Here is a 14,790-nt window from a genome sequence, read left to right as displayed (position 1 = left end):
CATAGGGAACATACAGATAACTAGTAGTTAATGTGCATTTGGACTTTGGACCACTCTTGATGTCGGATGGAACATTTTAATCTTAAGAGCAAAAACCTTAAAAAAGATAACACTCCAGTGTTAATGTAGGTAGTTACAACGTAACTGTTGTGAAAATGACCAAGTCAATTTAGAAGGCCATTTTTTAAACATGTTCGTTGCTCTTTTGGTCATATGTTTGTATACTTAGTATTTATATTGGACATTTTGTTCAATTATTTATTGCCACATATGTTAATATTTGGTAAAAGAGAAGCATGCACATTGAGTATTTCCAGTGTCATACATTAACTCATGTAGTCTTCACATCAGCTCTGTAAAATAAGCATGTTTATCTGTAGTCTCCAGATGAGAAAACTGAGACACAGAGGTTAAATAACTTAATCAGGTATTAGAGCCCCCCCTCCGCCAATTAATAAATGGTAAGTTGAGATTTTGAAACTAGATCACTCTGACTTTAAAACTTTTGTTTATCCACTACTATTTTCTTCTTATGTAATCCCCAAAATTGGATCATTGGATCAAATAATATGAACATTTGGCCCAAATGCTTTCTAAAAGAGTTGTACCACTCTTCATTGTGATTGATGTCTAACATTGGGGATAGTCTCTGTCAAACTCCATCTTACTTTGCTGTTATTTCCATTAAACTGGGTTGCTACTCAAGAAGAAAAACACTAATTCAATATAAACACTCACTAATTCAATATATGGTATATTTACACTTCAGTACGCTTTTATCTATTTGACGTTTCCTTTTTTCTTGGTATGGTAGGATACTGAAAGGTGAAGAGACCTGTTTCACAATTCAAAATACAGTCTTTTTTAAAAGTGCATTTCATATTTAGACTGCAGTTACCAGAAAGGAGAAATTTTGTTCCCTTGTATCTTAGAGAACTACATTTGAACTGTTCTTCGTAGAGTAAGTTTGCCTAATAAATGCTAGATTCCACTATGTAACTTCAACTTAAAACTTTGCATTTATGTGAAATGACCCTTTATCAGAAATTCTTTTTATTGAAATATGTGAGAAACTATCAGCTTACAAGATTGGAAACTCCTTGAGTACAAGCACCCATTATACTCATTTCTACATCTTATAATTTTATTTATTTTTTTAATGTTTATTTATTTTGTGAGAGGGAGAGTGTACAAGCAGGGGAGTGGTAGAGAGAAGAAGAGAGAGAATCCCAAGCAGGCTCCATACTGTCAGCACAGAGCCTGGTGTGGGGCTCCGTCTCACCAACCATGAGATCATCACCTGAGCCGAGTAACCAACTGAGCCACTTTGGCGCCCCTCATTTCTACATCTAAAACAACGCTTTTCATAAGCAAACTCAGTAAATACTGAGTCACAAAGGGAGTGGTTATCTACTCTAACCCTTGTTGTTTCCAACTAAAAGATGTTGAAAATATTTTCAAGATTAATAGTTTTGTTTTTCAATTTTCAGAATGATTGACTGGCTGTCCTGGCCATTGGCTCAACATGTGGACACATGGGTAATTGCACTCCTGAAAGGACTAGCAGCTGTCCAGAAGTTTACTATTTTGATAGATGTTACTTTACTGAAAATAGAACTGGTAAGTGGGAGTATTTAAATCTCTTAAAATGAATGGTCTCCTAATCAATGGTTTTATCTTTGAGTTGTCCCCTGTAAAGTATCTAATGTTGAATATGTTCTTATTTTGGGTTTTGTTTTGAATAATAATTTTGAAACAGCCTTTAGAAACTGAAAATGGTATTTAAGTATAGGTAATTAAAATAGTTTTGCTGTTTTCAAGTATTGAATATGAAAACATTTCCTCCCATTATCTTCCTTTTTTAAAAATGTTTATTATTTTGAGTGAGAGAGTGTGTGTGCAAGTGCACGCACGTGTGCGCACATGGGGGAGGTCAGAGAGAAGGGAGAGACAATCCTAAGCAGGCTCCACACTGTCAGCACTAAACCCTATGTGGGGATCGAACTCACAAACTGAGATCATGACCTGAGCCGAAGTCAAGAATAGGACGCGTAACTGACCGAGCCACCCAGGCGCCCCTCCTATTATCTTTTGCATCCAACTAATCAAGCTTGTGCCACCATCATTCATCCAAAACTATCTTTGACACCAGTGCTTTCCAGTATTGCTAAACTCAGAGTTATTTCTCAGGCCTCCTCTCATTTAACCTATCAACAGCATTTGACAGTTGATCACTCCCTCTTGAAATACTTTCCTCACTTAGATTTTGTCCCAGTTCACTTCTTTTTTTGCCCTGGTTCACTAGCATCTCAGTCTCTTATAGTGGATCTTTCTAACTTTAGAGTGCTTTAGAGTTTCTTTCATCTTTGATCCATTTTCTTCTCAATCCATACTCAGAGCATATATGTTCCATGGCTTTAAATAATGTTTCTAAGTTAATGACTGCCAGGTTTCTATTTCTCATTCATTATTACCTATTTACCATTATTACCATATTTACCTATCCACCTGTCTATTCTTGGGTCTCAAATTCAACTTTTTCAATGATAACCTCTGATTTTTCCCTCCCAGACTGGTCTTCCCCATCTTATGTAGTTAATTCATCCACTCGCCCAGGCCAAAACCTTGAAGCTATCCTTCTCTCTTTTCATTCTCTCTCAGCTGTTATCCTACAAATCCTGTTGATGCCGCATTTAAAATATATCCAGAATCCTATCACTTTTAACCAGCTACATCACTATCACTTTGGTCCAAAGCCATTATCATGCCTTGATGTACTGATTGCAGTAGTCTCCCTGCTCCTGCCCTTGGTCCCCGACAGGTGTCTTCTAACTCCTACGTGATCTCGCCCACTGCTGCTTCTCTCATCAAATCTATTACTGCCTCAGTCTTTGTGCTTTGCTTACACTGTTCTCTTTGCTGTATCTCTAGTACAGCAAGCTGCAGGCCTCAGGGCCTTTGTAGTGCTTGGCATTTGCCTTGCTTATTACGCTTTTCTCCCAGGTATCTGCCAGGATTATTCTCGTTTCCTTCAGTGTTTTTTATAGTCAGATGTCACCTTTTACATGAGTAATTTTTTGAATATCATAATAAAATAGCAGACCCCGTTGCTACTCAGCAGTCCCTGTTCTTCATAGCACTTATCTCCATGTTACTTTTCATTGTCTACCCACCCTGTAGACAGTAAGCCTGATCGGATCAGAGTTTTTCTTTTAATCCACCGTTGTATCTTCAGTGCCTAGAACAATGCCGAGCAGTAGTAAGTACTCAGTAAATATTTGTTGAATGAATTGAATGAAGCGTGGGTAAAGGAACTATCACTTTGTAAATAAGGTTTGACAGATTTTTATTTGATCAAGGGGTTTTAAGAGTTATTTAGGCCACTGCATTCCCATGATGTCAGTCATGTTGTTATCTCCCACCTTTCTCTCTCCCAGAGTTTAATAACATGTTATGATAGAACTTTCCAGAAAGGGGGTACTCAGATACATATTTTTGGTCCAAGGAAAATAACCGCTGACTGGGTTAATGATTTCCCTACAAACTCTTTAAGATGGATGTCTTATCTTTTTTGAAGGTTTTTAATCGACTTTGGTTTCCTCTTGTGAGACCTGGTGCTCTTGCAGTTCTTTCACATATGCTGCTTAGTTTTCAGCATTCTCCAGAAGCGTTCCATTTGGTAAGTTGGGACACAAGCTTTCTACATTGAAAAGCTTTGTTTTAAAATTTTAGTTTAATATTGAGTCACATTTACATGTAGTCAAAAGATCGTAAGTTAGTCCTGAATCTATTTTCTTGTAGCTTTATGATTTCTTAGAAAATTGAGGTTATGGGATTTCCCTCCAAAGAATATATTTCTGGAATGTCTGAGTCTCACCAAAACTGCTCCACTTGCAACCACTACCAGCAACTGAAAGTTATTGTTCTACACGAGAAATGTCACATGTCTGCGTCACTGATGGTTGTCTGTTTCATGTATGAACAGTGTAGAAGAAGAAAAATGGTTTAAAACCACTGACTGCTCTAGAATTTCAGAAACGTGAAAACATCAATTGTTTTATAGCCCCAGAACTAAGACTTCATTCTCTCCCAGCGTATAACCTACAAATCCTGTTGACTCCACCTTTAAAATATATCTGGAATCCTACCACTTTTAATGAGCTACATCACTGGTTTTGATTTGATCTGATTTCAGTTATTTGGTTATCAGTTATTACAGGTGGAAATGATAAAATGTTATTCAAAGAACCTGTCCACTTATCTATCTAGCACATCACAGAAAGGCAGTGCTTTATCTGGTTACTTGCTTCCTCCAGGGTCTGATCCTCGGTTTTATAGGACTAGAACCTCATTATCAATCCAGCCACAATGTAAAAATCTTAGGAATGCGGACCCACTACAAGCAGATTCAAAGGAGACTGATGAATAAGTGCTGAATCCCAGTTGTTCATTGTTAGCTAGAAATATAACTAACTAGCCTCAAGAACCATATACATGCATAGGCTGCTCAGTGCCTCACTGCCACTGAAGGAAAATCTGCAGGCTTTGTAGAAAGTAAACCTTACCAAGAGGTAATTACATTATGCATTGTCACTTAGGTTGTGTTATTCCAAGAATTTCTACAGTTAATTGCCTAATTGGTGATGTTGACCATCAACCAGTAACCTTATATTTGTTACACAAACAAAACTCAAAATTTAAGCTAATATAGCAGGTATACTAGCAGAGTCTAGTGAGAATTTCTACAGTTAATTGTCTAATTGGTGATCTTGACCATCAACCAATAACCTTATATCTGCTGGTTATACAAGCAAAGCTCAAAACTTGAGCTAATACATCAGGTGAACTAGCAAAGTTTAACAAGGTAAAGAACATCAGTTATTTGTGTCTCTTCAGGCACAATCGTGTAGGCCAATTGAGAAAAGCTTTCTTTTCAAAATTTCTGGGAAGGAGATTCTCTAACATAACTTAGTCATCCATTCTAATGTTTATTGCTCCTCAAACTGAGGACATTTCTTAATCTGTCTGATTAGTCATTTATGCCATACTCTAAACCCATTTCTTTGTTCACAGTTTTTTAAAAGATGGAAGATACTCCATATTGTTGTATTGCTTTTATTTTCTGAAAAAAATATAGTTTAAAAAAAATGGTTGACTGAAATATTTAGCTTATTGAAATATGAAATCATTTATTTAAGAAATCATTAGATCTGAAATTAAAAGTTGTCATCTGGCTTAGAAAATTCTAAAAACTGAGATCTAATTATTGCTTCCGTACTGTAAGCATGGTGTATGTATATATACATACATATATATGTATATTTGTATAGCCAGACCAGCTACTCAACTAAAATGAACTTGAGCATCTAGTGGTAGTTAAATCATGTGGTAGTTAAATCAGCTATAACTAATTCAGTGAAGGATTCAGGTTTAGAAGTTGTTAAGTATAAGCAATAATCTGGAATAACCATCACTCTTCATTACGTTACCTGTTTATACTATTTTAGAGCAAACCAAGATTGATGTTATAATGTGTGTATTTATAGATCAAATTACTTTTCTTATGCTTTTTATAAGTGGAAAGAAATTTATACAAAAGAAAAATATCAAAGCTTCTAATAAGTTATATACATTGTCTCAAATAGTAACTTAAGTTTAATGAGTATTACAGTAATGTTGACAAATATTTAGGTTTTCTCATTCAAAAAATATCAACTTCCAAGCATTTAGAAGGTAATAGCCTCCTTGCACATATATATCTATGCCTATGAAAAACTTAGTCTCATTTCTATGTCAGTGATAATTTTAACCATATAGGATGTATAGCAGACAACTATATTACCTGATTGCAAAGAACAGATCTACACTAGGAAGGCTTTTGGAAGATTTGGAAATAAATTAAATAATCATTTTTTTTTGGTTATTTTCTCTTCTTCTCTTCCACTTCTCTCTCTCTCTTTCTTTTTACCTGTGAGGAAACAAAATAATTTTGGATTTCTGACTATTTTAGCAAGAGAGTATCTGATAGAAATGGCCTTATGGAGCAAAATTATAACTCAGCTTTGTGTAGAAATGTAGAGATAAGAGCAGCAGATTGAACTCATTAGGAACTGATGGTTTCATGGTCAAATTAATACCTTTGATGGAGGTAAGATTAAAGAAGGTAGTGCAAAAGCTAAAATATAATTTTAAGATCTCCAGCATAGAATCAGAGCAAAAAGAGAATAGCAGCGTTAATTTAAGAATATGATTGTTCTTTTTAGAAGGAAGGAAAGAAAGTTGATTGTGATACTACTATAATTTGCCATTTGGAGACCATAAAACTTTAACTTCACCTTTATTACAACTAGGCAACCAAAAAATTGTTTTAGAAATAGAACATAATATTCTTAGATACCTTTTACATATGAAGTATAAATGTATAGTAATAGATTATAATTAATAATTAGTTGGAACAAGGATACCACTGTACTAATGGAATGAACCATTTAAGCAAAACAGGGTTTATTTGTTAATATCATCTTGAATACGTAATGGCACTGTATTGACTTTAGCCTAATTTTATAATGAATGGACACTCTTGTGCTTATTATCAATGCTGTTTTCTGTGTGTTTTTGAGCAATGAGCGTTTTAGATTTCCCTTTTATTTTTAACCCCAGTTTCTTAGAAATCTCTGATTCCCTTTTAGAACCATCTCCTATTTTTGGAGGTGGAGAATGGCAGTTGTTAATAAGGATAACCATGCTAACATAAGACATCATTTATTTGCTTATCTAAAAGAAAGGTAATCCTATAGCCTGAGCTGTAATTTTAGTTACTTTACTTTCTTGAAGTAGACTTTAATGTGCAAAGTATATACAGCATTTAATTCTTTCAAGTGAAAAATCTAAAGTTCACACTAGATGGAGCCCTTAAGCTAATTCTCAGTTTATCTTTTAAAAATTTGTTCCTATTGTAAACAATCTGGTAAATATAATAATCCTAACATTTTTCAACTTAAGGCATTTTTCAGAATGGCAGGAGTAACTAAGCCTTCTATTTTGTACCTTAGTTTGTTTTAGATGGAGCATAAGGATGAGGAAAGGGGTCTCATGGAATTATAATTATATGTGACTTTGAAACTAGATTTACCTTGATACTCGAAATTTTTAACTTCATAGCTTTTTTAGAAAAAGGCTGTGACTGAACATACAGAAAAGTATTTGCTGATCATGTAACATTTGCATTCCATTTGTAGGCTAGAGAATTTGTTGCCAATTTGTATAAATTGAAGAATGTTTGTCTTTTTTCTCTTCAGATTGTTCCTCATGTAGTTAATTTGGTTCACTCCTTCAAAAGCGATGGTCTGCCTTCCAGTACAGCCTTCTTAGTGCAGTTAACAGAATTGATACAGTGTATGATGTATCATTATTCTGGATTTCCAGATCTCTACGAACCTATTCTGGAAGCAATAAAGGTATGATGATAGTTGCACCAGTATTTATACAGCTGCAGACCATGATGTGATAGATGAATGTAGTGAAAGATTTCTATAACCAGCTATTCAATTTACTATTCTGTATAATATGCATTTTGTTTGAAAATGTAATTGGAATCAGGATTCATTAATATTTAGGAAGTAATCTCTTACTTGCTGTAACTAATCTGAGTTAATAACCATGTTTCTTTAGCTCTACAATGCCATCAATTATGAGGCATATCTTTAAATTTGTAACAGCCTGTGGGGCACCTAAGTGGCTCAGTCAGTTAAGCGTCCAACTCTTGATTTTGGCTCAGGTCATGCATGATCTCACGGGTTCGTGAGTTCAAGTCCTGCATTGGGCTCTGTGCTAACAGTGCAGAGCCTGCTTGGGATTCTGTCCCTCTCCCTCTCTTTCTACTCCCGTCTCTCTCATTCTCTCTCTCTCTCTGTCTCCTCAAAATAAATAAATGTAAAAAAAATTTATAACAACTTTTGGGGAAATTTGTTTAAAAAGAAATGGCACACGATCACTTCTCAGACTTTTGGCAAAGATCAAGTGTAAAAAGAAATGCTACATTATGTAAATACATACATCACCATTGTATCCCAATATCAGAAGTGCTAAAATACATTAAGATTATCTTAGAATCCAGAAAGGCAGTTTAATAAAATATTTGACTTTTTTCCTTACCTGTTTTTATTCCATTTTTGCTGTGGACTATTCATGAATATCCATATTTTATAGAATCTTTACTTGAGTTATTAGTGAACTTACCCTCCTTTTTTAACTTTGTATAGTTATTAGACCTAAAAAGCACTGATTCTGTTTGTCTTAAAGAATGGGTCACAATGTGTACACTTTACTCAGTAAACTTACTGCATGATCAGGGTATAGCAAAAGAATTGGAGAACTTGCCTCAGCCAGAACTAATCAGAAGTTATTAGAAATCAGTTGTGTTAATAATGTTTTTTTTGAAATGTTAAATTTTGAGATCTTAAATACAAGATAAATCTCATTATCTTTATTACTTCTTCTGTATCTGAAATGAATGCAAAGCTTATTCTTTTTACTATATGGGTGAAGTCAAATTGATTTTGGTTGAACCCAGAACACAAGATTCTTGCACAATTAATGTATACTACTGGTATGGCACTTTGATATTTATGTATGTCTTTGTGTAAAGGAGCTTTTTATCATAGATTCAATAGTAATGTTAATGTCTTTCTACGATGTCTTTCTGTATCCATAGATGAAACCTCTTGCTGTTTGTTATTTTTCAGTGGTTCACATATTGAGAATTCTGATAACTGAACTAGGCTCAGAAGAAGCAAGGTTCTCACTCTAAACCCAAGGGAAGCACTTTTCTATTAGCTGGCAACAATAGCAAGAAAATCAAGAGATTAAAATTCCTTCAGAAAATGTTTGTTTTCTAAGGTCTAAGTACCAGATGGTAATAGCAGTCCAAAAAAGGTTGAATGATGTTACCAACTTTCATTATTCTCCATTGTTCTATTCGTGCTTGAATTCACTTTGATTTAAAATTGTATCTCATATGTCATAGAGCACATAAAAGAATCTGTATCTTGTAATAATTTTCTATATTGTTAAACACGACATTGAGTTTTATTTTTCAAAGTCAGCGGTCATTGTGCTTAGATGATTTTCATTTTTCATGTGCAGATTTCTTTGAGCTTTTGTTTCTAAGGGTTAATATTGAATAAATATTAGTGAATGAAAAAGAGATATTTTTTATTTTTACTAGAAAATTTGAAAGCAAATTATTTATTCAATTATGTGTTAAGTCCGTGTTCTGTTGCCTTTGAATAGCACTACAGTATACCTTGATCTCAAAGTTTTATTTCGAAACATTCTTCTGTCAAGTTCTATAGGTGATTTCAAAAGTAAGTAAGTGAAAGATGGGGCGCCTGGGTGGGTCAGTCAGTTAAGCGTCCAACTTCGGCTCAGGTCATGATCTCGCAGTTTGTGGGTTCAGGCCCCGTGTCGGGCTCTGTGCTGACAGCTCAGAGCCTGGAGCCTGCTTCAGATTCTGTCTTTCTCTCTCTCTCTCTCTCTCTCTGTCTCTCTCTCTCTCTCTGCCCCTCCCCTCCTCACACTCTGTCTCTGTCTCTCAAAAATAAAATAAAATTTAAAAAAATTCAAAATAAAAAGCTTCTGCCAAAAAACAATCCAGTGAAGAAATGGGTAAAAGACATGAATGGACACGTCTCCAAGGAAGACATCCAGATGGCCAACCAACACATGAAAAAGTGCTCAACATCACTCAGCATCCGGGAAATACAAATCAAAACCACAATGAGATACCACCTTACACCTGTCAGAATGGCTAACATTAACAACTCAGGCAACAGCAGATGTTGGCGAGGATACAGAGAAAGAGGATCTCTTTTGCATTGTTGGTGGGAATGCAAGCTGGTGCAGCCACTCTGGAAAACAGTATGGAGGTTCCTCAAAAAACTAAAAATAGAACTACCCTACGACCCAGCAATTGCACTACTAGGTATTTATCCAAGGGATACAGGTGTGCTGTTTCGAAGGGACACCTGCACTCCCATGTTTATAGCAGTACTATCAACAATAGCCAAACTATTGGAAAGAGCCCAAATGTCCACCAGTGGATGAATGGATAAAGAAGAGGTGGTATATCTATACAATGGAGCATTACTCGGCAATCAAAAAGAATGAAATCTTGCCATTTGCAACTACGTGGATGGAACTGGAGGGTATTATGCTAAGTGAAATTAGAGAAAGACAAAAATCATATGACTTCACTCGTATGAGGACTTTAAGAGACATAACAGATGAACATAAGGGAAGGGAAACAAAAATATAAAAACAGGGAGAGGGACAAAACAGACGAGACTCATAAACATGGAGAACAAACTGAGGGTTACTGGAGGGGTTGTGGGAGGGGGGATGGGCTAAATAGGTAAGGGGCATTAGGGATCTACTGAAATCATTGTTTCACTATATGCTAACTAATTTGGATGTAAATTTAAAAAAAAAAATTAAAAAAAAATAAGGAAGGAAAGAAAGGTTAAATGTCAGCAGAAGAATCTTCTTTATGGTGTTAATAACAAAAATGGTTTATATTTTTAAACTATTTCTCCTCTTTATGATCTACAGGATTTTCCTAAGCCCAGTGAAGAGAAGATTAAATTAATTCTCAATCAAAGTGCCTGGACTTCTCAATCCAATTCTTTGGCATCTTGCTTGTCTAGACTTTCTGGAAAATCTGAAACTGGGAAAACTGGCCTCATTAATCTAGGAAATACATGTTATATGAACAGTGTTATACAAGCATTGTTTATGGCCACAGAGTAAGTTTAAATTTGAACATTTTGTTTTTTAACTCTAGAAATTGATACATAGTGATGAAATGTAAGATAATGGGTTTGTCTTCACATTATTTCTTATAAATGGCAGAAATTTTAATATTTTTATATAATTGCCTTACTCAGAAATGAAATTGCTCTTAGTGCTCAGGAACTATTAAATGTTAACTTATATAAATTCTACTTTACATTTATATTATGTATTGCATTTAGAATATTCTGAATGATGATATTTTTTAGTATAACAGGGATTAAGTGAGCATATTCCAAAGAGTTTAAGTGTCCTCAAGTACTAATTTATTATTATCCTGTAAGACAGTGTATTTTTAACCTATATGTCTTTTAAGGGAGTTATGTTTAGTTTTTTCTGCTTGCAGGTATTTTGCTGTTTATCAGATTAATAACTTCTTCATTGCTGCTAAAGAAGTTTAAGCTCTATTTCCCACCTCAAGTTGATAAATAATAAACAAATGTATAAATGTATATGTTTCTTTGTCCTCGTACAGATTTACTTTCAAATTCACTTTCTTTTGCAACCAAACAGATAGGAAATCAGAGGTTGTTAGCTATGTGAGTGCTATCTGTAAAGGTACAAAATAATGATAAAATTTTCCAAAAGGCAAAAACTTGGTTGAATTTTTCTCTTCAGTACCAATAGAGTATTTATGAATCTTGACCACAGATCTTTACCAATTGAGTTCCAAGCCTTTGTAAGTTTGTATGCCTACCTAGAGGAATCACAAACTAAAAGATGAAGAGTTGGGTTTATTTTCTGGCCCCAGAGTCTACTGTTAACACTAAGGAGTTTTTTTTGTTTGGCTTAGTGTTTTCTTTTATTTTTTTAATTTGTTTGTATTTGAAATTTTTAATTAAAAAAAAAATGTATACTCTTCCTCACAAGTAATACTATGCATGAAACTAAATTCAAATCTGTATCTCACCACCAGAGGTCATCTAGGCCTGCTGTCTCATTTTACAGAGGATAGTGAAAGGAAAGACCCAAAGCAATTATAACCAGGAACAGCAATTCAAAGAGCTTCAAAAAGTATCATCTTTTTGTATGATACTATGATACTAAGAAAAGGCAGATAGTATATTTTATTCCTTTGGTAATAATGTAAATCCTTTGTGGTTTAAAAAATTAAATTTGGAAGTGTATAAAAAAATTCCCATCCCCAAAGGTCATTTGTTAGCAGTTTTGTGTGCATCATTTCAGACCATTTTTTTTACTGTTATAAGATTTTATCTAGAAGAAGAACAAATGCTATTTAAAAAAAGTTTTTTTAAATACTTATAATCTTATTTTTAAAATGTTTTTTAAAAAATATTCATAATCCTATTTATATGCTTTTTCCAAGCACTTGCTTTTATCATTTAATGATTCTGGTTGGAAGTATTCCCGTGATAGGGTAGTGACAGAACTGTCATTCTGAATAAATAGATGTACTGTATATTTTATTTGACGATACTCCTATTGATGAATATTAAGTTATTTTACTCATAATTAACATCTCTCTGCTCTTGTGCAAATGTATAGGATTTGCTTTGAATAGGGTTTGCCAAATTGCTCTCCGGAAAGACTATGGCATTTGAACTTGCATACTAATATACAATTGTACCTGTGACCCCATACCTTTAGCAGTACTTGATATAATTAGTCTTTGAAATATTTTCTAATTGGGGGAAAAATGTCTTTTTGCTTTAATTTGCAACATCGCTGACCATTACAGAGTTTTCCCTCCCTATTTTTCTTTGTTCATTTGTGTTTGTTTTCTAAATAACCTATTCTTTAATTTTGTGCACGTTTCTTTTGGGTCTTTGTCTTTTTCTTTTTCATATTGATTTATATGTACTCTGAATGATAATCTTTCATTACATTCTCTCTTCGTATCAGTGTGATTTAAATTTGTAGAGTGTTTCATTTATAGTTTTTGTTTTGTACAGCGAGATCGGTTATTTCTCATTTGTGGGGTCTGAATTATAAGAAGTCTTCCCCCTCTCCATTTCCCCCCCCTTTTTTTTTCCTTTTAAGTACTCCCGTAGTTTTGTATTTCACATTTAGCTCATTATTCCTCTGTGGCATTTGTAATAATGTAAAATTTTATCTAATTCCATTTTTTTCCAAATGGATACCTATTGTTTCTGTTATCTTTTTTGAATAATTTATCCTTTTCCCACCCTGTACTTGTACCACACCCATTAAATAACTCTAACTTTACAGTATATTTTGTTGACAACACATTTTTTTATTTCATGCTGGTATGAAAGTAAGTTATTAACTGATACCGTAATTCATTTCTATTTGCTAATCCAGAAAATAGGAATAATTTACAACAGTACATGGGCCATTGCCCAGTCCCATAGTAACTGTTAATTTATTGTCATTCTTCCTTTCCTTCTTCACTTCATTGTAAGTAGTAACTTTGCTAAGTGAAGGGCCATCAAATGAATCAAATTTTACTTTGAGGATAATTTCTTGAACTAACTTCCTTTTAGCTTTTAATAAATGCGTGTGTATGTACACATGTGAACAAAAATCACTATGTTGTATTCTCTTTCAGTTTCAGGAGGCAAGTATTATCTTTAAATCTAAATGGGTGCAATTCATTAATGAAAAAATTACAGCATCTTTTTGCCTTTTTGGCCCATACACAGGTGAGTTGTGTGTGTAGTTATATATATGTTAACTTCCTTGCACATTGTTCCAAACTTGGTGAATCTTTTTAATATGTATGTGACCATTTAACATATAATAAATCCACTTAGATATACTAAAGAGATCCTGCCTAAAATCACGATATGATCGAAGTTTTTATTTCTTCCTCCTGTTTTCCATTCTTGTAAATGAATATTATACTGACCCTTTGTTCTCATTATTATAGATAAAATCTGATTTTCTATTCAATAAATAAGCTTCTATGTAAGTCTTTTTAAATGCATATTTAATAGGTTATAGATACTAAATGGATATATTTTTCATAATAATGAACAATTAAAATAATTTTATGGTACATTGGCTTCATTTTCTCCTGTTTCTAATAATATGTACCTTCTCACTATGTCCAAAATGTTAAGCTCTAGAACTTAATGGATAAACAACTTCATCTGTTATGTTCTAGGGCCTAAAATTTTAAGATGATCTTTTACATCCACACATTAATCCAAGGAAGTGAATTTATGCTACTGGCAAGAAAGTCACATGTAGTAAACATTCATTCAATAGACATTTTTGAGAGACACAATATGGAGTCTGATAAGTATTCAAAGAGGAATCCTTATGCTCAAGGAACTTTAAGTTTTGAGCAATACATATGAATGATATATATATATCATTTATAAATGATGTATATTATTTCCTGGTGTTGCTCTGATTATGTTAGTTTCATAGAGGTCTAAAGGAGTAGGTAGGTAGAGGCAGAAAGATAGCTTCAAGATTGGTGGGATGAGTTGATAAGAATGCCTTGTTTCCTATCTACAAGCTATGAAATAGCTCAAGTATAACTTTTTAAATGGAAAAAAATTAACATATGAGCGATGGCCTATAAGTAGCAATATACTCAGAGATAATTTTATTATTCACTTTCTGAGGGAAGTATGTTCACAAATTAAATTTAACGTCCCGGGATCAAGGGAGATGAAATCTCTACCCTCCAACTGGCAAATAGTATTTTTCCAAGTAAATTGACTTATATATTTGCTTTATCACTAGTCTACGTTTACTGCATATCGTATATGATATATATCTGTGTATATGTAGATGTAAATACCTTACATATACTATATTGTGTACTGTATTACATTATTAAACCATAGTTGTTAGAAAACACCATAGGAGGGTTCCATGTTCCCTAGAAAAGAAGAAAGAACACACAAGAGAACCTAATTAAAGTTCTGTCACAGTTGAGACCCTGTCTGATAGCAAGCCAACAAGGATTATTTTAGTAGGTAGATTGCCCTTATATAATTGAAAAGT

General features: G+C 33.8%; 1 protein-coding gene across 1 annotated transcript in view; it reads left to right on the top strand.

Moving 5' to 3' along the window:
• The window catches only part of USP38 (ubiquitin specific peptidase 38), a 32,763-nt gene that overhangs the window by 8,224 nt on the left and 9,749 nt on the right, over window positions 1-14,790 (top strand). The window contains exons 3-7 of the mRNA XM_042935408.1: window positions 1,491-1,620; window positions 3,578-3,679; window positions 7,299-7,457; window positions 10,609-10,802; window positions 13,379-13,472. Of these exons, the coding sequence (XP_042791342.1) occupies window positions 1,491-1,620; window positions 3,578-3,679; window positions 7,299-7,457; window positions 10,609-10,802; window positions 13,379-13,472 (679 nt within the window). The remainder of the gene's footprint in view (window positions 1-1,490; window positions 1,621-3,577; window positions 3,680-7,298; window positions 7,458-10,608; window positions 10,803-13,378; window positions 13,473-14,790) is intronic.

Source organism: Panthera leo, chromosome B1 (assembly GCF_018350215.1).
Source record: "Panthera leo isolate Ple1 chromosome B1, P.leo_Ple1_pat1.1, whole genome shotgun sequence".
In the NCBI taxonomy this organism is placed as follows: Eukaryota; Metazoa; Chordata; class Mammalia; order Carnivora; family Felidae; genus Panthera; species Panthera leo.
This window is presented reverse-complemented; position numbering and strand designations above follow the sequence as displayed.